The 24254-nt window shown below is 37.5% G+C and overlaps 3 protein-coding genes across 3 annotated transcripts in view; 2 read left to right on the top strand and 1 right to left on the bottom strand.

Moving 5' to 3' along the window:
• LOC309497399 (uncharacterized protein) overlaps positions 1-24254 on the top strand; it is a 125575-nt gene that overhangs the window by 48325 nt on the left and 52996 nt on the right. The window lies entirely within an intron of this gene.
• The window catches only part of LOC309497428 (uncharacterized protein), a 292681-nt gene that overhangs the window by 34385 nt on the left and 234042 nt on the right, over positions 1-24254 (bottom strand). The window contains exon 2 of the mRNA XM_082167711.1: positions 190-240. Within this exon, the coding sequence (XP_082023837.1) occupies positions 190-240 (51 nt within the window). The remainder of the gene's footprint in view (positions 1-189; positions 241-24254) is intronic.
• Positions 1-24254, top strand: part of LOC309497403 (uncharacterized protein) — a 53467-nt gene that overhangs the window by 12813 nt on the left and 16400 nt on the right. The window lies entirely within an intron of this gene.

Below are 24254 nucleotides of genomic sequence, written 5' to 3' on the forward strand. Positions count from 1 at the left end.
TCCTGTAGGTTAGTGTGATTTCAGTGGTAAAAGGACCAATATAATTTCCACTGTCAGATTTCATCAGTCCAGCTGTAAAAGCTATTTCTCTGTCTGTTGTTGAAAAAACATAAGAAATATTGTGATATATTACTATATTACACTGAGAATGTATAGACTGAATTTAACATCATTCAAGCACACTTTCACCTCTATTTTCCTTTCTCAACTCCACTTGACCCAGAGTAAGATTTGATATTTCTGTGAAGGAATAATGATTCTGTTAAATTACATTTACACTGCTTATTGTAATAGATAACACAATTTACACAGTATACACTTAATTTTACACTAACATTTACACCATACATCGTATTGAATTGGTGTTTTACTTTGAGGATCATTGATAAAAGAGTGAATGTTTTGGTGAGGTACCGTCATTTTTCTTGTTCAGCTCTTCCAGGATAACATCATTTTTCTTGTTCATCTCATCCCTCAGTTGCATCTCTAAAGCTCTGATGTTTTCTTTCTGCTCTGTAACGGTGGCGGTCAGTTCTCTGTTGATGGTTTTCTGCTCTGTAACGGTGGCGGTCAGTTCTCTGATGTTCACTTTCTGCTCTGTAACGGTGGCGGTCAGTTCTCTGATGTTTGCTTTCTGCTCTGTAACGGTGGCGGTCAGTTCTCTGTTGATGGTTTTCTGCTCTGTAACGGTGGCGGTCAGTTCTCTGTTGATGGTTTTCTGCTCTGTAACGGTGGCGGTCAGTTCTCTGATGTTCACTTTCTGCTCTGTAACGGTGGCGGTCAGTTCTCTGATGTTCGCTTTCTGCTCTGTAACTGTGGCGGTCAGTTCTCTGTTGATGGTTTTCTGCTCTGTAACGGTGGCGGTCAGTTCTCTGTTGATGGTTTTCTGCTCTGTAACGGTGGCGGTCAGTTCTCTGATGTTCACTTTCTGCTCTGTAACGGTGGCGGTCAGTTCTCTCAGCGCTGCATGGATGTCAGTGAAGAACAGATGGTAGTTTTGTTGGCTGTCAGTTGAAGCTTCATCTCTCAAAGTGTCTGTTTGAGGTGGATTCTGTCTTCCGTCCTCAGATCTGAGCTGTTGACTGATCTCATTCTCATTGAGTCCTCCATCTACCTGATGCTGTACGACACACACAAAGGTTTCCAACAGCAGCAGTAAACATACTAAACCCTTCATTCTTCACTGATGTTTGTTTCCAGCTCTTGCTCTGTCATCCTCACAGCCTCTCATGTTCCTTTTATAGTGTCCTGATTTACTGTCTTTTGTACATGATTTACATTGCTTCAGAAAAATAAGTAGTTCAAGTTAATGGTTAATCATAATCAAAGGAATATTCCGGGTTCAGTAGATGTTTATCTCTATTCACAACATTTGTGGCACTATGTTGATCTCAACAGAAAATAACTTTGACTTATCTTTTATATATATATATATTAGAGGTGGGCATAGATTAATTTTTTTAATCTAGATTAATCTAGATTAATTTTGAAATTAATCTAGATTAAAATGGCTCATTTGAATTCTGCCGAAGGCATTCAGAATATGTGTGCTACCCAAATAATGACTATAAAAGTAAGTCTTTGAGAACGGGTTTCTCAAGCCAGGTGGCGCATTAGACCAGGGGCTCATCTCCTGTTTCCAAAATGCATCACAAACTGCTTGAGAAAGCTGTTCTACTCATAGACTGTAAAAGGTTACTACTGTACTGTTACCGTCCGTAGGCAACATTAGGTAGGCCTATGTTATTATCAACTACTATAGGCTATCAATTAGGGATGGGCGATATGGCCTAAAATCTATATTGTGATATACATTGCAGCCTCTTGCGATAACGATATACAGTATATTATAATAAAACCATTTCAGAACAGATTACACAGACCCATGCTAAACAACTGCTAAATGTATTTTTTTTTAAAGGGTGTATGTAGTTTTGAGAACATATATTGTGCAAAACTGTAAGTATACAACATAATTTTGCAGATAAATAAAATTTAAGTACACTAGCTGCAGAGACTTAAGTAGGTCTAATGTTTATTATGGCTTGGAGCTTATGAAACCCCAAATTTAAAATTAGAATATTGTCTAACTGATGTCTTTTCAGTTAAAAAGAAACACAACAACGATTCTTAAAATCGAGATTATGTGCTACACCACTAAGATATATTGGAATGGGAATAATACGCGCGCGCTGGTATTCAGTGATATCATGTTTCGTTTTGAATTTGAGGTGGTCGAACGGATTAGTCGTGTGTTAACTTACCGAACTGTTACCCCACACACTCTGTATATAGTTTGCTGCTGCTCGTCTGACGGCTTAAACCCGAACCAAGTCCAAATAATGGATGTTGCACCGATCTTTTTCACCAGCTTTCACTTTCAGCCGTGTTTACTTAAGATGACGACGAATATGCGTTGCAGCCGGGTTTACCTCGCGGCCGCGGGTAGATTGCGTCATCATAGCTTGTGTAGTATAGAGCCATCTCCCAACCCAACTTGGAGAATAGATTAACGGCGATATTTTTTTTATCGGGCGATAAGAGTCTCGCGTTAACGCAGCACGTTAACGCCGATAACGGCCCACCACTAATATATATATATATATATATTTTTTTTTTTATAAGATCAGCGGAGGGATAATCACAGAAGCACACACCTCCGGTCGTTGAATGGTAAAAATCTCACACTTTAATAGTATTTATTAGCACCTAACAAAATAAAAAAGGCTGTGACTGTGAGGAATGATTACCTCAAAATGTACATCCATATGCAAGTTTGAGTGACTTTATTTAAATTAAATACATCAGCTATTGTCACATGCCGGTGATTATCCTGACCTCTGGTATACTTCTGACCTCTGATATAGATGGCCACATGACTCTATCTTTCAAAAGTTAACAGGTTTATCAGATTTATGTTGACAAAATGTTGCTGATGGAGTTTAACTTGTTGAATCCACAAAATTCCTTTAAATGTTTTTTCCCCCACATGCAATAACATCTTATATTAACAGAAGTAGAACTGAATAAATGCATGGATTAATAAATACAAAAAGGTAGTTTACGGACAAAATCAATGTCATTCTTTCCTTGCTGCTACTACACAACATATACATATAATTTGAATGACATGTATAACATTTATAAAACATTAAATGTAATTATTAACCTGATTTACAACTTTTCATGTACAAGAATGCCCTAGATTTTGGGTTTCCCATTAACTGGTTTACAATAATTTGTTTTATGGTACAATAATGTGAGCTGTTGTTTCGTGGTGTGTACTTTGATCTTAACACCTTTAACCTTATTATTTATTATTACACGGCTCTGTGGAATACTTGATTCTGATTGGTCAATCGCACCATCCAGCGGTAAGTTATTCCCAGATAACAATCGCTAAAAAACAGAAACACAGGCTCATCCAGGTTACTACAATTGGGTACGATTTTAAAACAGTTTAATCTGAAATCAATATCACTTATCTCCATAATTATTTAAGTGGCGAAATGCTGTGTAATAAGTGGTATGACTGTGTACCGTATCTCTTAAATGTCTCTAGTTTGAACTTGCCGCGTTGCAACTGCTCTCTCCGCTAAGCTTTGCGTTTAAAGACCTATAATAATATTTATTATTATTTATTAATATTTATTACTAACTCAGATCAATAATTCAAGTAGCCGTGTAATAAGTGGGATAAAATACATCCAGCCGGTGGTTCTCTCAAAATAAACCCCCTTCAGTCTGATGGAAGACCTCATGTACATCACCTTGTTGGGGGTTTATTCTCTGGTTAGGTAAAGTTAGTTAACCCTCTGAGGTCTGAGGGGTTTTTGGGGTCCTTGAGATGTTCTGACATGCCCTGACATTTGTGCTTTTTTCAGTTGCTTATAAACATATTAATGGCAAAGGTGTAATTACACTCTATTTACCACAAACAGGGCTACCATAATATGTGAGCAACATGCATGTACATGTTTGTATTTTTGAGAGAATAATGTTTATGCATGGTTATTGAAAAAACTAAAAACTAAAGTTTCTGAAATAAGGCCACAAAACACATACTAAATATGTGACAATAAGACTTTTGACTAATTGATGTCTTTGCCTAGAGTTTTTTCTTCAAAATGATGTGAAAATCATCCTTCCCTTATCATTCACATAACACAATACATTGATTTAAATCTTGTAAAACACTTTTTGTTTGTAAAGGCAATATGCGCAAGGGGCGTCAACCATTCAACAGCATCATGCATATGTAGTGGTTCACACCTCAGGAGACAATGGGGCCCGCATACTTAATGAGCCATTCATTCAGGTGTGTCACCTATAGCCACAAGAAAGAATGCAAGAGCTATATATATATATATATATTAGTGGTGGGCCGTTATCGGCGTTAACGTGCTGCGTTAACGTGAGACTCTTATCGCGCGATAAAAAAAATATCGCCGTTAATCTATTCTCCAAATTGGGTTGGGAGATGGCTCTATACTACACAAGCTATGATGACGCAATCTACCCGCGGCCGCGAGGTAAACCCGGCTGCAACGCATATTCGTCGTCATCTTAAGTAAACACGGCTGAAAGTGAAAGCTGGTGAAAAAGATCGGTGCAACATCCATTATTTGGACTTGGTTCGGGTTTAAGCCGTCAGACGAGCAGCAGCAAACTAAATACAGAGTGTGTGGGGTAACAGTTCGGTAAGTTAACACACGACTAATCCGTTCTACCACCTCAAATTCAAAACGAAACATGATATCACTGAATACCAGCGCGCGCGTATTATTCCCATTCCAATATATCTTAGTGCAGGGCCGGATCTACCATATGGGCAATCTGGGCACGTGCCCAGGGGCCCTTGCGCAGAGAGGGGCCCTCCGTGATCGGAGTTTTTTTTTGTTTGGTTGGTTTTTTTGCCACGTTCGCTGCTACATAAAAATAGTATACACAAGGCTTTGCCTCGATCTTGATAATTATCCAATCAGAATTTTAAAAAAGTGTATATTACATTATATGATCTCTTATTCATGCAAATGCTTTCAAACAATTCATGTGCGACAAGACAAAAGTCTGACTGTGACACACACACACACACACACAGACACAGAAAGACGCGCGCGCGCCAGTATCGTGCGCACAGACAGCACGCCAGAATACAGTTATCTTTCGTGCTTGAACTTACAATAACACACACAATTATGCCAAAATGTCCGTTTTGTCGAGTATCTTCATAACATAAGAGCTGTCTTATGATGAACGTCAAGAGTTGTGAAAGAATGAGGCGCGTGCGAGAGCCGCGTCTCCGTCAGCTGGTCTTAAAGAGACAGCAGCCAATAAAGCTTTCTGTCAGTAAAGTTAATCAAAGAACAAAAAGAACAGAGAAAATGACTCACTGCTGTTGACTAAAGTTTTTTTTTTTTTTTTGCTATAATAAGGATTAGTCTATATTTAATTTATAATTTATGCAGTGCAGTTTGACAATTTCGGTATATGTCCTAGGTCTACCTGTTTGACAGGCACAGGTAAATATGACATTTATTTTTAACTCTTGTATTATTGAGACAAATAACAATATTGAATTTATTTTAATTTGAAAACACAGTGCATTTAGTTGTTGTTTCTAGTTTGAGTTGAGAAATGGGCTACAAATTTCAGCATTATCACTAATCTGTGTGTGCATTTTACTTGAGAAATAAGCAAGTTAACTCATGAAACCATTTGTTTACTATATCGCAATCGCATATCGCAATATTGACCTCAATAATCACAATATGACATTTTCCCCAAATCGTGCAGCCATACTTTTCAGAAAAATTTATTTCGTATCATTGTCTTGTGAACTAGTCATTCAGCTTTTGATCAATAGTGATTGGCATGTTAAATCCCACACCTGGTGTGTGTTCCTTTGGAGGGTGTGGTTGTCAGGTAGGGGAGGGGGCCCATGAGCTTCAGTGCCCAGGGGCCCCTGGGGGTACTAATCCAGCCTTGCTTAGTGGTGTAGCACATCATCTCGATTTTAAGAATCGTTGTTGTGTTTCTTTTTAACTGAAAAGACATCAGTTAGACAATATTCTAATTTTAAATTTGGGGTTTCATAAGCTCCAAGCCATAATAAACATTAGACCTACTTAAGTCTCTGCAGCTAGAGTACTTAAATTTTATTTATCTGCAAAATTATGTTGTATACTTACAGTTTTGCACAATATATGTTCTCAAAACTACATACACCCTTTAAAAAAAAATACATTTAGCAGTTGTTTAGCATGGGTCTGTGTAATCTGTTCTGAAATGGTTTTATTATAATATACTGTATATCGTTATCGCAAGAGGCTGCAATGTATATCACAATATAGATTTTAGGCCATATCGCCCATCCCTAATTGATAGCCTATAGTAGTTGATAATAACATAGGCCTACCTAATGTTGCCTATGGACGGTAACAGTACAGTAGTAACCTTTTACAGTCTATGAGTAGAACAGCTTTCTCAAGCAGTTTGTGATGCATTTTGGAAACAGGAGATGAGCCCCTGATCTAATGCGCCACCTGGCTTGAGAAACCCGTTCTCAAAGACTTACTTTTATAGTCATTATTTGGGTAGCACACATATTCTGAATGCCTTCGGCAGAATTCAAATGAGCCATTTTAATCTAGATTAATCTAGATTAATTTCAAAATTAATCTAGATTAATCTAGATTAAAAAAAATAATCTATGCCCACCTCTAATATATATATATATATATATATATTTATTTATTCTACCAAATTGGTTCACAGTTGGAAGCATGTCAATTTTTTTTTTTTTTTTTTTTTTTACAAATTTTGCTTGCAAATTGTATAATATCCAAGGAAAACAGGTCTATTAATTGTGCAGTTAATTCTCATACTGTATTTTCAGTTTTGGAATATGTATCCTCTCCCCAAATTTGTCAATAATAAAACACAATAAAAATTATTTAAAGAAAATGCTTATATTTACCTTTTAAAATTTGTTTACATCTACCTTGTAAATATATATTTTTTTATTAAAAAGGTTACAATTACAACAACAATTGAAGTGTAATCTTTCATTGTAAAAACTAAAGTATACATTTTATCATACATATTTCAAAGTTAAGGATTCATTACTTCGAATATAGCCTACATTGACAAAACATACTATATTTAACATATTAGCAAAAATTGGCAAACAAAAGCTTATTTGAGGTGGCAGATATTTTACAGTAAAAATGTGTAATCTATCCAAAACTAATCAACGAAATGTTGTCTTTCATTTGTCTGTAAAATAGGTCTTTCGTTTTTATTATAAGGAATATAAATGTTAATTTGCAGTTTAATACGTTGCTTATACAAATACATTTTATTTCAACATATTTCAATCGATTTTACTCAGTATAGCAAAATAGTTTGCTAAAAGCAGATCATTCATTCACACACAGAAACGCAATTCAAATTTAAACCGTCTTTTTGCGAGTTGTGGTAAACAGCGCATCTCTGCGTTCATTCATTCACACAGAAACGCGATTTACTTGAGAATGAAAAAAAAAACTTACTACATTATTCCATCCGTTGCTCCTCGAAATACCAGCACTTCTGAGGTAAGTTTTCCATTATTATTATTCCTCACAGCGCTGCGAGACAGTGTAGACAACTACACTTATCTGAATAAACTTGATGTGTTTTCTCGAGCTGATATGGGGGCGTTCACAGTTTGTATGGGATCGTCTCAGTCATTTGCGTTTGAATAGCGCGCGCTCTCCGTGGGCGGGGCCGATTATAACGTAATGAGATGAGATGAGGTCGACTGGAATCGCTCTCTTTTAATACAGATTTCACAAGATGAGAATATTTGTTTTTTATATAAATTACTTCATTTAAAAGAAGAGAATTCAAGCTTCATGCCTGTGTGTCTGTATGCCTGTTTGACTGAGTATTCGCTCAGTTATTGTTCATTTTCGGACGCGTTTCAGAATGGACTTCACTGGCAGAGAGAAGGCAGAACTCGCTTCGTGTTTATTTTTCTTTATTTGGCAAAAAGCAAAACACTTTGTTTTTATTGTGAGTATATACAAAAAGAATACACATTTAACAGAATCGATTGATGTATGAAACTCCTATGGAAAATCAAAGTCAACAGAGTATTTATGAGTTTCTTTTACATTGATAAAAAAAAAGCGAGCTGGTATCGCCGGCGATACCGTAGACCTCAGGGGGTTAAGTCTTGCTGTCACAGACACTCATTATTAGGGGCGGTTTACACGACACTATTTTTAACTAAAAACTTATTACGCATTTTGGCCGTTTGTTTACACGACAACAGCATTTTGGTTGCCTGAAAACGCAAGTTTTTGAAAATGGTCTCCGTGTAAACAACAAAAACGTAAGTCTCTGAAGACGATGAGGTCATGCACATGCGTATTACGTGTTCAGTCTATAGTGTTTCATCGCCATCTAATGGCCTGGCAGCAGAAAACAGTAGAAAACAGCAGATCCGTGTGAATGGGGATCGCTTTGACAATGGTGTGGTTAGTTAATGCGTTCATGACATCAAGGCTAGATTATTGTAATGCTCTTATGGGTGGTTGCCCTGCACGCTTAATAAACAAACTACAGCTGGTCAAAAACGCAGCAGCTCGAGTTCTTACCAGAACCAGGAAGTATGACCATATTAGCCCCATATCAACACTGCATTGGCTCCCTATTAAGCACTAAATGGTTTAGCTCCGCAGTACTTGAGCGAGCTCTTAACGCATTATAGTCCTGCACGTCTATTGCGATCTTAAAATTCCGGCCAGTTGATAATCGACTGCTGGCGGTAGATCCTTTTCCTATTTAGCACCAAAACTCTGGAACAGTCTTCCTAACATTGTCCGGGAAGCAGACACACTCTGTCAGTTTAAATCTAGATGTAACCTTGCCCACTGAAGGAGCTCACAGGTAAATCATGTATAAAATGAACCAGCAGTCAGGATTTTGATATAAACGGTTTTACACAGCAGTTTTATTTAACAAAGTCCCTTCCATAGGGACACATAAAAAAAAACATAATAATCAAAAAGAACAAAATAAAACAACCCAGGCAATACACTGAGGTACAAGTGGAGTGAATAAATAAATAATACTCCAAACAAACAATTCATTCACCACAGCATTTACCTATATGTGACACCCTCACACCAAACCACTGCATTCACTACAAGTAAACACCACACGTGCGCCCACTGCCCCTCGAGTGCCACCGCCTGGGAAAACCTAAAAAGAACAAACACATTTAAACAAACAGCAATCCTTCATTCTCATGAACATTCTCATTTGGTCCGGACCTAAGTAAGTGAACTAGCGGACTTTCCTGGTGTGAATACACCCTTAAAATCTGTTTTCAAACACAACACTTATTCCTTCACTATCCAACTTGTTACCATACTACACTTTATTTTACTTATTTTTAAGCACACTCAAAAAAAATTTGTCGTGTAAAAATAAGATTTATGTATTTGAATTGCATAACAAATTTCCATGCATTTGGATTACATAGTTTTAACATAAACCAATCAATAATCTGAATGTGATTCATATTTTTAAGTCATATATTTTTAAGTCATATCTAAATGAAACAGATAAGATTTATGTAATTGTATTAATAAACTGAATGTGATTTATATTTGTCAGTCGTATGTAAATGAAACAGGTAAGATTTATGTAATAGTACACAGAAAAATGCCCATGTTAAATTAACACTGCTCAGTGTTCATATGTGTGCACACTACAGAGGTAAAGCGGTCTTGAAGTTAATGAGATAATAAACTGATGATTGAGCATTAATTATGAATACCTGCTGTTAACAAGCAGAATCACTGAAGGAAAGAGAAACACAAGAACTACAACTGACTTCAGCCACAGCCTTAGATTGACATCAACTGAAGAGAAAAGAAGACATTAAATCTGTGAAGATCTCAGCAGAGGAGGATTAAACAACTCCACAAACAGCATTACCAGCTTCACTTATTACTAACCAGACTGACTTTATTTCATTTCCGTTTGAATGAAAACAATAGGTGTATTTTGAAGTCACCATGATGGTGGTTAGGCAAGGCAAGGCAAGTTTATTTATATAGCACATTTCATACACAATGGCAATTCAAAGTGCTTTACATAGAAGAAATTAAAATAATAAAAAGAAACATGAATAATTAAAACAGTTAAAAAAAAAAAAATGAAATACAAGACAGTACAGTCGGACTAACAGCGGCACAGTGCTCATTCAGTAAATGCATAGCTAAACAGAAGTGTTTTGAGTCTGGATTTGTAGCTTCGCTTCCTGCTCAGCTACTGTTCGGACGCTCTTGCTTACTGCTCCGCGCTTTGCTCTATCGCTTTTATATTTTATCTTCTATACTTTTATAATTTGAGCTCCTTTTATCACCTAATTTTAACTTCAGCAAATCAGCACAGTGCTCAAACGACAAAGTTTGGATTACTACAAAAACGCAGAATTCTTCTACCCGACCAGCTTACATTCTGGGGAAAGGAAAACACAACTGCCTACAAGGATAAGAGAGAAAATGCCTCTTCTGGAATCTACTTGCTGCACTAACTGCCACAGACTTTTACAAAGGATTGCAGTTCTTGAAACAAAGTTATTTACGGGACCACCAAACCAGACGGAACACACAACAGAGCTTCGTCATGGACGCCCTCAGCATATAGCCGGTGAGTCCCATGAAACTAGTGCTCCTCGACAGGTAGAGAAACAAGCCGATCGACTTACAAACCGATGGCACAAACAGGGAGCGAGACCCAAAGGCACTCGAGACATCAGATTGTCACGAGCCTCACATATTACCGCAGTAGCATCCTCTACCCCAGATACAGCTCTGACAAAGACTGCAAACACTGGTCTCCCACCAACACCTATACATCTTGAGAACAGATTTGAAGTACTAATGAATGTAAATGAGGAATCTCCAAACGTGTTGAATGTGATCGAACACAGACTGTATCAGCCAGTAGCTAACACTGATGCTAACTGGCGCTCAAGGTCGAGCAGACAGCGGCACTCAGCTCAGAGCGCAGCCGAGCCCAGGACTCTGATAGTGGGAGACTCCATAATCAGACACATTAGCAGCAGGGATACAACTACATGCTGCCTTCCACAAGCAACAACTTCTGATATAAACAGGGAACTTCAGAACATTCTGATGAAACATAAGACTGCAAATCGACTCATAATTCATGTGGGGAAGAATGATATTCATAAAGAGCAGTCAGAACTCCTTAAGAAGGATTTCAATGAACTTTTTGAAACACTTAAAAAACTGAAAGTTCAGACATTCATCAGTGGACCACTCCCAGCAAGAGGAACAAACAGGTTTTCACGGTTGCTTGGGATTAATACATGGCTGCAAAAAACCTGCAATATAAAAGGAGTAAACTTCATTGACAACTTCAATCTCTTCTGGAGTCAGAGACCACTATTTCATCGGGATGGCCATCACCCAAACAAACTTGGTTCAAGAGTGTTAAAGGACAACATCTACTTCTCCCTCAATCATCCTTCTGCAGTGTGTGCCAATCCACTCAATCAGAACGGCACACACACACCTGGACACAGTATGAATGACCACAGGACTTCACTTCATGATGTTGACATATCACACAAGGACAATGATAACACCACTGAGCCACAACAACCTCTGCTCACGGACACAATCTCAGCTGAGCCATGCCCACAGAGCTCACCACAGACAGACACATCAGAACTGCTCCAAGATTCAGCACCCAAGGACGACTTCCTGGAAAACAGCCAGGGAAGCCAGGACAGCATATCACAGCCTCCTATAACACCAGAGCAACAGCACCTTTCACCAGACACGTTCTCCCTCTCGCCAGCAACTCCACTCCTGTGCTTCTCACAGAAAATGGAAGAACTTGTGCATGCTGGAACCAGACTATCACACTCTTTTGCTGCAAGCCCCCAGATATCAACCAAAAAACGTCGGGCACCGCTACCACCAAAGCCTGCAGGCCCAGCTCGCCCTCCCCCTGCCTCTGTGAGAGCTCTTCGGCCTCTGCCACAACGCCAGGGCCCACACCCTCCTCCATCTGCTCGATGTGAACCAAAAACAACTGATACCAGCTCTCAGTGATGTATGTCGGGTCCCCGCTTTGATAACAGTAACTTTCTCAAATGTTTACAGAACAAGCGGGAACCCAGTGTGCCTGTATCTTTCTCTATTGCTGTTCTATTACAAGATAGAAAGTCTAAGGCCTTCAATAGCCGTACAGCAAACTCAACTAATCTGGTGCCTATTACATGTCAAACTAAGATAGCTGTGGGGAAAAAAAGTAAGACTGTTAAGTTAGCAATTTTAAACATCCGCTCACTTAAAAATAAATCACTTCTAGTCAATGACTTAATAACCACAAACAACCTGGATTTTATGCTTCTAAATGAAACCTGGCTAGAAGACAGCTGCAGTGCAACAATCCTCAATGAAACAGCCCCTCCTAACTTTACTTTTATGAGTGTCTGCAGAGCTGTTAAGAGAGGTGGGGGTCTAGCTGCTCTTTTTAAAGATATCTATCAATGTAAGCAAATATCATTTGGGAACTACACGTCTTTCGAATATCTGGGTATTGTATTAAAAGGTGCTCCACGCATTTTACTCATCATTATTTACAGGCCTCCAAAATACTCTCCAGCCTTTGCTGAGGAATTTACAGAACTGTTATCAACAATTACCTCAGAGTTTGACTGTTTTGCCATTGCTGGAGATTTGAACATTCACATAGATAATGCAGAAAACAATATGGCAAAAGAAATCAAAACTGTTTTAAAAACTTTTGATCTGACTCAGCATGTACATGGACCCACACACAATCATGGACACACTCTAGATTTACTTATCAGTAAGGGTCTAAACATCTCATCGATTGTTATTAAGGATGTAGCACTGTCTGATCATTTCTGTATTTTCTTTGATATATTGATCTCTCTTCCCACTGAAGCTAGATCTGAGTCTGTCAAGAAGAGATGCTTAAATGAGAACACTAGTGTACTATTTATGAAGGCTATATCCTTAACACCAAGCATATCTGCTGACTCTGTTGATTTTCTCCTTGATTCTTTTAACTCAAAAGTTAAAAGTGCAATTGATGATATTGCTCCTGTGAAAGTCAGGAAGAAGAGTGGCAGACAAAAAGCACCTTGGAGAAACTCAACAGCAGTGCAAAATATGAAAAGACAATGCAGAAAAGCAGAGCGCATGTGGCGGAAGACAAAACTTGTAGTCCATTATAACATCTACAAAGACAGCCTTCATGCTTTCAATATGGAACTAGGCAAAGCTAGACAGACTTTCTTCTCAAATATTATAAACTGCAATTTAAACAACACACGCACTCTTTTTGCTACTGTAGAGAGACTGACAAACCCCCCAAGCCAGATTCCCAGTGAAATGCTCTCAAACAGCAAGTGCAGTGAGTTTGCTTCCTTCTTCTCTGACAAAATCAATAATATCAGAAAGGTGATCAGCACATCCTTGAGTTGCGCTGGGGTCAGACAGATCAGACCACCTGAAAAAGTAGTAACTTTGTCTGATTTCAAAAAAATTGATGGCAAAATTTTGGTAGAAACCGTACAGCACCTTAAAACATCAACATGCGCTCTTGACACACTTCCCACATCTTTTTTCAAAAGTGTGTTAAACAGTTTAGAAGCAGATCTTCTAGAAGTGGTAAATGCCTCACTTCTCTCTGGGAGTTTTCCAAACTCCCTGAAAACTGCAGTTGTCAAGCCCCTCCTGAAAAAGAGAAATCTGGATAAGACCATATTAAGCAACTATAGACCGATCTCAAATCTTCCTTTCATAGGCAAGATCATTGAAAAAGTTATCTTCAATCAGCTGAACAAATTCTTAAGCTCGAATGGATACTTTGATAATTTTCTATCTGGTTTCCGACCGCACCACAGCACAGAGACAGCGCTCATAAAGATAATAAACGATATTCGCTTAAATACTGATTCAGGCAAATTATCAGTGCTGGTACTACTCGACCTCAGTGCTGCATTTGACACTGTCGATCATAACATACTTCTTGACAGGCTGGAAAACTGGGTGGGGCTTTCTGGGATAGTCCTAAAATGGTTCAGGTCATACTTAGATGGGAGAGGTTATTATGTGAGTATAGGAGACCATAAGTCTGAGTGGACATCCATGACATGCGGAGTCCCTCAAGGCTCAATTCTTGCGCCACTCCTGTTCAACCTGTATATGCTCCCAATGAGCCAAATAATGAGAAACAACCAAATTGCTTACCACAGCTATGCAGACGACACACAGCTGTACTTAGCCCTATCGCCTAACGATTACAGCCCCATTGACTCCCTGTGCCAATGCATTGATGAGGTCAACAGTTGGATGTGTCAAAACTTTCTTCAATTAAACAAAGACAAAACTGAAGTTATTGCGTTTGGAAACAAAGATGAGGTTCTCAAGGTGAACGCATACCTTCTCTCTAGGGGTCAAACAACTAAAAATCAAGTCAGGAATCTTGGTGTGACACTAGAGTCAGACCTTAGTTTCAGTAGTCATGTCAAAGCAATAACTAAATCAGCATACTATCATCTGAAAAATATTGCAAGAATTAGATGCTTTGTTTCCAGACAAGACTTAGAGAAACTTGTGCATGCTTTCATCACCAGCAGGGTGGATTATTGTAATGGACTCCTCACTGGCCTTCCCAAAAAGACGTTAGCGTTTGCTTTAGTTGGACTCTTGACCCTTGACTCTTTAATATAAAATTTTCTCTGGCTGCTATAATTATGTGTTTATAAAACACGTTTGTTGCAGCAAAAAAGCCAAGAGAAAAAGAGATCAGGTGATGTTGGCTGTTTATTGATGATGATGATGACAAAGTCATCATCATGTAATTGCCTGATTCGCTGATCTTGTTCAGTGTCTAATGCTTTGGTTATATAGGACTTGTGTTTTTTTATTTTGTTTTATCCATAACAGAAGCCATTTGATTTTACAGCATGAAATCTATCAAACAATATACTTTTTTTTTTTATAGTTAGTGCACAAAATCCTTTCATCTATGGCAATACTTAAACTCACACAGACATCAAGAAACAGCATATGAATCTCAACAATGGTGACAAACGCTACAAAAATCCTGATGCATAATTTATTAATGCCGCAATGCATGCTGGGAGATATGGGTGAGTTTTGATTGGTTGTACCCAGCATGCACTGCAGTATGAAGCATTTCATTGATTGTCACCATTGTTGAGAGTCATACACTGATTCTTGATGTCCAAGTAATAATGTAGAAAGTTTAATGCACTAAATGTTTTTAAAATTCTTTATATTATTTGATTAACTGTTGGATCTAATGCTGTCAGGTCACACAGCTACTATAATAAATAAAACAAAATCACATAACCCCAATAATCAAAGCATTAGACACTGAAAAAGATAAGTGATTCAGGCCACAATATGATGATTACACCTTCATCAATAAACAGCCAACATCAACTGATCTCATGTTCTCTTGGCTTTTTCGCTGCAACAAATGTGTTTTATAGACACATAATTATAGCAACCAGGAAAAAATTATATTACAGAGTCAAGGGTCAAGAGTCAAACTAAAGCAAACGCTAACCACCATCATGGTGACTTTAAAATATAACTATTGATTTCATTCAAACGGAAATGAAATAAAGTCAGTCTGGTTAGTAATAAGTGAAGCTGGTAATGCTGTTTGTGGAGTTGTTTAATCCTCCTCTGCTGAGATCTTCACAGATTTAGGGCGCTTTCACACTGGCAGTTTAGTGCGGACCGGGGCACAGTTCGCATGAAAAATCGCTAATGTGAACGCTGTCATCGGACCCAGGTGCGCACTAGAGTACCGAACCCGAGACTACCTGGAGGAGGTGGTCTGAGCTTGGTTGCTCCCGAACCGTGGTGCGGTTCGCGTTAATGTGCAAGCAACACGGACTCGGGTGCGCGCCTGTTCAGGAAGTATAGTATCCCGCGCATGCGTATCACTGTCGAATATCATTGTTTCCTCACACGAGTTGTATTCTCCATGCGTTTTCCGTGTGCGTTTGCGATGACGTAAGATCACTGCAAACGCACCTGGGTTCGATACAACTAATTGAGTGTGAAACCAGACCAACGCTGCGGGGGGCGCCGGGAACTAGCGCACTCGGGTTCGGACCGCAGCAAACGAACCCAGTGGAAAAATCAATGTCTCTTTTCAATGTCTTCTTTTCTCTTCAGTTGATTTCATCTAAGGCTGTGGCTGAAGTCAGTTGTAGTTCTTGTGTTTCTCTTTCCTTCAGTGATTCTGCTTGTTAACAGCAGGTGTTCATAATTAATGCTCAATCATCAGCATCTCATTATCTCATTAACTTCAAGACTGCTTTACCTCTGTAGTGTGCACACATATGAACACTGAGCAGTGTTAATTTAACATGGGCATTTTTCTGTGTACTATTACATAAATCTTACCTGTTTCATTTACATACGACTGACAAATATAAATCACATTCAGTTTATTAATACAATTACATAAATCTTATCTGTTTCATTTAGATATGACTTAAAAATATGAATCACATTCAGATTATTGATTGGTTTATGTTAAAACTATGTAATCCAAATGCATGGAAATTTGTTATGCAATTCAAATACATAAATCTTATTTTTAGACAAAAATTTTTTTTTGAGTGCAGATGAAAAATGTACAGATAACTACAAGTGTCTTTAATATTATTATTATTATTTATTTAGATAGGGACAAATACAAAAAACATAGAGACACTTAAACAGTCATCTTATGTATGTATCATAGAGTTTTTAAAGCTAATTCACAACACTTGTCCCAAGTATAGGGCTTTTAGTTAAACATATTTTAGACTAACATTATTATAAATGAGATAGAGATCAAATGAAATGAAATGCAATGAAAAGAGCAAAAAATGTTCTACGGAGAGGGACACTACAATTGCCTTTTAATGCTGCTCGGGTGGTGGGTCTGGTAACACTTTGCTGTCTTGTTATTGTTTTGCAAAGGGGTGGGGGAGCAGCGTTATTTAGGCATTTGAAGACCCAAAGTGCAGGGAGATAAAATTAGCAAAACTTAAAATCTTATATTTGCTTAAAATTTGGCAATGATAGTACATTATTCTCTTCTTGTCCAGGATATTCAAGGCTCAGTTTGTCTTTAATTTTGTCAGTGGTGTACAAGTGTAACTTAACCAACTTGACATTCAACAGTTCAAGCAATCTACTGGAATTTTTTTAATATGTGAACATATCAACAATATGCTAGGAGTTCCAAATACCATAGATAAACAGGTATAAAAAGGTATAAAATATAAAAATCATATATTTGGCTCTAAAACCCAACAACTATAAGCTGTAATGTTTCATATTTCACCTGTTCTCCCATCTTGATTCTAATACTTTCTTTGTTACAGATTTCAAATCTATCTGCAGCAGTCCAGAGATTAGACAGGGTATATGCAGGAATCATAGAGATGAATTTACTACCTTTTACTACCTTTTTTACCACCTCCACAATATTTTTTACTCCCAACACGACATCAAGCAGCAGCCCTTTTTTGGGGGGTGTGGGGGGGTGGGAGGGGTATGCAAAGCACCACTTACTACTTACTATAAGGTATAAGTGTGACACTGTCACACCCATCATACATATTAGGTACACCAATGTTTAATTGTTATCATTAAGTATTGTCATTGTTATGTTTTTTTTGTAGTGTCGAGTTGAGTTTCAGTTGTCCTTATCTTAACCCTAGCCCTTGAGTTATCCTAACCATAGCCCTTAGCCCTAATAAGGTGAATAATAACCTTGGCACTTTGTCATTGCTATCAACTCCGACTCACAGGGCTCGACATTAAGCCTTTTCATGTGATTGTCCTTTGGACAAGTAAATCTGTCATTCACTTGTCCGAGTAAAAAAGTTGCTTTTCCGGAATTTTTTTGGTGTGTGTGTGCTGTAAATATAATTTATTCTGAAGAAATATCCTCATCTGTGTTCAATCAACTCTGATGTATTTAAATCTGCATATTGTCATATCTGCACCTATAAAGGGTCTTATTAAAATCTTTTTAAATGTATGCTTCATATTTAGTTTAAAATTTTATCAATAGATTAAATTAGAATAGCCTAATAAGATAATATAGGGCTGTTGTTACCCTAGGTAGGGCTGATCAAATTAAATAATTTACACTGAAAATTTACAACTGCATTAAATATTGTTATGAATATGATATCGTTTTAAATATTTTTGAATATACAAATAAGAAATTTTGGAAAGAATGATACTTTTAAACATGAAAGTAAACCGCCAGTAGGAGGCGGCAGGCGACCGTCTTAATGAGCAAGTCATTGAGTCATTCATTCAAACAATTCGTTCAAACAACTGATTCATTCAAGAATTAGACATGTTTATGAATGGGTCATTGAATCTTTGACTCGGCCAATTCATACACAACGCTGAATCATTCAGTAATGAAAACACGGTTAAGTGTTGCTGTGAGATGTGTTACGGTTCTGCTGTGATCTTTGTTTGGAACTATTTTTGCTGCTGAAACAGAACAAAAACAGTCAATATTGTGTCTAAAATGTAAGTGACTTAATTTGAACTGTTTATTGAACTGTTGTATCAAAAGCAATGTCACATTTTCAGTCGTGATGGTACTCAAGAAAACAGCAGTCGTCGTGTGAGGTTGCTAAACTGTATCATATCTGTTAAAAAAATTAAAACACATTTTGAATTTTGGCACTGGCAGTATGTTGTTAACTGAGTTTAAACTGAGTTTACATTTGTTTGGATTTCTCCTCAAGAGGCTGCGCGAGCCTTAACAGCGCAACCACCGTCAGTAATAATACTCATCCAGTATCGATCGCAACTTACAATAAATATAATACAATCAGAATCATTCTCTCATTTTAGTGATTCCCTAGTTATTTTTTTGTTATTGCCGTTTAATCAGGCTAGTCCGGTCAGGCAAGTAAAATTCTTTTTTACTTGTCCCTTCAAAAAATCCACTTGTCCCGGACAAGCGTTAATGTCGAGCCCGTCAGGTCCTGTTGTTAGCACCGTATATATTTTTAAATTATGCTAGATGAAGTTAAAATATGGAGACACAAATATTAAGCAAAAAATGGAAACTCAAATGTTGAGGTGGTGATGAAAAATTTACTACCAAGTCAAATTGCATTTGTTACCTTTTACTACCTTTCAAGGGCCTTAATTTTAGTATATTATTTTTACTAGCGCGCGGACACCCTGTTAGATGCCGCCAGCAAACCAGTCACTGCTTTTGGAGCTGAATGCGAATTAAAGACATGCAGCATAGCAGACAGCACAGGCACAATCGAAATTTCGTTGTGGAAAAAAAACACATTTACCTTATTGAAGTCAACTGTTCATACAATTTCACCAACCCTACAACCCGAATCTACAACAGTACCCTACATTTGACAACTCCACAAACCAAAATAACCATGGCTTTTACTCCTCCACACACCAGTCAGAAACAACAACCTTTACTAGAACAGATCACAGGAGAGGTTTAAGGTGCTGAGATAAACCTATCCAAGAGGTGCCCTAAATGCAATACTGCACAACAAGTAAATTTGAAACAAACTTTTCACCGCTGTCAAGTCTGCAAAATAAACAGAAAAGCAACTAGCTATGTCAGCACATGCAGCGGACCGATGACTTTCAAAACACCCGTCGAAACAGTTGAGCTTACTATAACCAACTCTGTCCTGAGACAATTCTTCAAAAGTCTGAAAGACATAAATGCTATGAATGGAGTGGACATCAAAGAATACTTACTGAATGCCGGGCCTCTGAAAGTGACATACACAGCTGAAAGACACATTACAGACCTCACCGAAGACAACTTAGACCTCTCCTCCAGATCAACCCCTACTATACCACACAGCCAACCTGACTTAAACCAGTCCACTACATCCTCAAATGATCAACCTACAACCAGTGACCAACCTGACCTAAACCAGTCCACTACATCTCCAAAAGACCAACCTACAAACTCTGACCCAAAAAAGTAATGTGTTATAAATATGTTGTTATTTTTTTCCACTGTTAAAGTTTAATAAAATGCTTTATTCTACTTGTCCACTATTTGTCACAGTGTCTGGTTTTGTGTATCCCCGGGTAACCACTAGAGGTCCTCTTCCCCCACGGTGTCATTCACTCATGAACTTCATTTCCCATCATCCTTGTCTGTTTTATCATTGATCATTGCACGCAGCTGTTTCCCCTCACCTTGTTAGTATCTGTGTATTTATACCCTGTTTGTTCAGTCATTGTCATGGAGTCCTTGTTGAATGTCACACTGCTTTTGGAAGTTTGTTACGTTTGTTTATTGTTTTTGTTTTGCCTTGAATGGATTTTGACCTTTTGCCTGCCTGGATTTAAGATTACGGATTACCCTTAAATAAATGCACTTGGATCTTATCTGTTTGCGTGTGCGTTCCGTGACACTATTAGGCCCTGTCCCATTTCTCCCCCCTTCATTTAGCCATATTTTTGTCTGTATTTGATCGTTTAGACGCGCACATGAAACCCAAAGTATAGTTTGCTTGTCTAGTTGCAGTCCGTTTCCGAACGCGCGCCGCCATAGGAACAGTGTCAATCTCTTGCGCGGATCATTGTGCTTATAATAGCTCTTTTTACAATCAAACACCTCCCGCAATTTAGAATCAGAAGACACTGCATTTTACAACAATCACTGATTGTGCTCAGTGCTGTTTGGGTTTAACGTTAGGGAGAAGTGACAGCGCGCTGTAAAGAAAAGATAAAGCACTAGACGAACGCGGCTAGTTTTTAATAGTTTTACCTCACATCTTCTTTTTATAATCCTTGGAAGCCAAAATCGAAAATAAAATTAGATGAACTACCCAGATCAGATGTATATTTGATGGGCAGACTCTCTCGAAGCACTCGGCAGATATCATGAACATCATCAGATAGATAGCTTCGTGAAATATTTTCTAATATTAGTGCTCAAAACTTAACAGTCCATTGGATGTGCATCAAATTAACATATTCCAACATATTTAGAAATGTTACCATGCTTATTTGTGAAAATATACTTATAATTCAATTATTCCTTTCAAGCGGTGTCCGCCATCTTGTTTAAAAAAATTTACCGGTTTGCTGAGGCCGCAAGGTATCCTGGGTAATTTCATCTTCCACTTCGTTTTAAGCCTGCATCGGACCGCACTATGTTTTGAGGGTTGATTTTAAGGGGAGAATAGCACTCCCCCTTGCTCTTTAGAGTATTGGGACACCCTACCCCTACACGAGAACGCGCAAAAACAAGGGTTAGGGCAGAAATCTAGGGTAAGGGGAGGTATTGGGACAGGCCCTTAGTCTTTAAACTATATTTCCTTCCTGTTCACATTTTGTTATATTATACTCTACAATGTAAAATGTTACATTTATTTGCATTGATTATGTTACATAAATAAAAGTTCAACTAAATACACACCACTGCTTCTTTATCATGTTCTTTCCTGTGCTTCATTGTTTCTCAACCCTGTCCTGGGGACCCCTCACCACTGCACATTTTGCATGTCTCCTTCACTTAACACACCTGATTCAACTTATCAGCTCCTTAGTAAAGATTGCAAGACTTGAATTGGGTGCGTCTCATGAGAAAGACATAGATGTGGGAGACCCCCAGGACAGGTTTATGAATACCTGCAAAAATTTAATTTAAGTCATTCTTTGTATTTGCAGCCTATATATATATATATATATATATATATATATATATATATATATATATATATATATATACTTTCTTCTTTTTTTTTTTTTACAAAAAATTATTCAAACACCAGATATAATTTTTGATATTTTTTTACTACTGGGTGCAGAACAGGGAGGATAGGAAAATAAAGTAAACTATGACATATTATACCCAACAATTCTTCATATAGTAGACTAACATTAAAAGTGATAACTTCCCAGCTAACAATCACCTGGCGCTCCACCAGCATTTTTGGGGCGGCACAAAGTCAGTGGCTTGACACGGTCGGACCTCCGGCTGACCAATCTGAAAATGCCGTCGGTCTGCCAGCGTTTTTGCCAGCGTTTTTGCCAGCTTGAGGCCCCAAATGAATTCAGTGTATAGAATTTGATTCTCAAAACAGATTCAACAATTATCATAGAAGCATACCGAGAACATAGTCATCAAACTTGCATTTGGTCTTTTTCCTCCTTCCTTCTACTTCCTCATTTTCCTCCTCGACATAGCTCGTCATGTCATAATCATCACATTCACGAATGTTAACTGTAAGGTTAAAGACACAGACACTACAATTACAATAAAAATTAAAGCTGCAAGCAGCATTTAGCGGGGTTCAAGCATTTAAGGCCTTTAAGCACAAAAGCATCAAAAGTTATTAAGTTTTATTTAGCAAGCATGTAACCACTGACATAATAGATGGAAAAGACCATTTACAGCAAATACAGGCAATGTACCATAGGAAATATATGGTTTTAAAGCTTTTTATAGCAGTTATAGTGCCATCTATGGACCGATCTCCATAAAATTGTTTACTGTGACCTCAAATTGAACCCATACACATGTGTACTGAGTTTGGTGAAGATGTATCATTTACTTCTTGAGTTATAGCCATTTTAGTAAAATAGGCTCCTCCCACAATAATTGACCACATTCTAGTATTATTTACTATGATTCTAGCATGATTTACATAGTTTACCATGATTTTATCTTAGTTTACCTTGATTTACCATATTCTAGCATGATTTACCATGATATACTACATTCTAGTATGATTTACCATTGTTTACTGTGATTCTAGCATGGTTTACCATAGTTTATCATGATTTATCATAGTTTACCATGATTTACCCTGTTCTAGCATGATTTACCATGATATACCACATTCTAACATGATTTACCATAGTTTACCATGGTTTACCTTGATACACCACATTATAGTATTATTTACTATGATTTACCATGTTTCTAGCAATTATGTGAAGTGTCAGTGCAAATGAAGTGATAAACACTGACAAAATCTGATTGTGTTATAATAGTTATTGTTATATAAGTGATTTTTAGAGTCTAAATATGAATGTGAGCACATGTGAAAAGACTTCATTAATAAGTAGAATGGCCAGCAGAGGGCAGAAGAAGACCACTTATTGGCTCACTTTCACTTTAAACTTCATGATTTTCACCTGTTTTCTGGACTAAAGCAAACCAGTTTTTCCATGTTAACTCAATAATGCATGCTTACACACACACACACACACACACACACACACACACACACACACACACACACACACACACACACACACACACACACACACAGACAGAGAGAGAAATAGACATACACAAATACAAATATGTTTTTAATGTTTTGGAATATGTTATTGAGAAAATATATTTATTGGTCTATTAGAATTCCTTTGTGATCTAATAATATAAAAAAGAAAAGAAAAAAAAAGAAAAAAAGATTGCTTTTTAAAGCGTTTGTTTGTTTCCCAATACTGAAAACTAATGAAAAGATCATATGTAATACTGCTGCTCCCTCTAGTGGACAGTGGTATTTCAGCTTCCATCTTACAGTTGAAGTGATTGAATGAATTAATGAATGGGAATTTGGTTTTTCACTTGTATCTCGGGAACCAGAAGGCGAAAAATTCTGAAACTCAGAGCATAGATAGTGCTTGAGGAGCCCTGTTGAATGAGACCATCAATTATTTACTATGATTTACCATGTTTCTAGCGTGATTTACCACATTACTAGCAATTATGTGAAGTGTCAGTGCAAATGAAGTGATAAACACTGACAAAATATGATTGTGTTATAATAGTTATTGTAATATAAGTGTTTTCCATGTTAACTCAATAATGCATGCTTACACACACACACACACACACACACACACACACACACACACAAATACAAATATGTTTTCAATGTCTTTAGGATGTGTTATTGTGAAAAAATATTTTAATGGTCTAACCATTTCATATATTTCATTGTGATCTATATTATCAGTCCAATAATAATAATAAAAAAATAGCTTTAACCATTTGTTTGTTGGCCAAAGCTGAAAGCTGATAAAAAGATTAATACTATGTCTAATACTGCTGCTCCCTCTAGTTGACAACAGTGGAATTACAGCCTCCATCTTACA

The sequence above is a fragment of the Leuciscus leuciscus genome (genome assembly GCF_965113295.1).
Source record: "Leuciscus leuciscus genome assembly, chromosome: 4".
In the NCBI taxonomy this organism is placed as follows: Eukaryota; Metazoa; Chordata; class Actinopteri; order Cypriniformes; family Leuciscidae; genus Leuciscus; species Leuciscus leuciscus.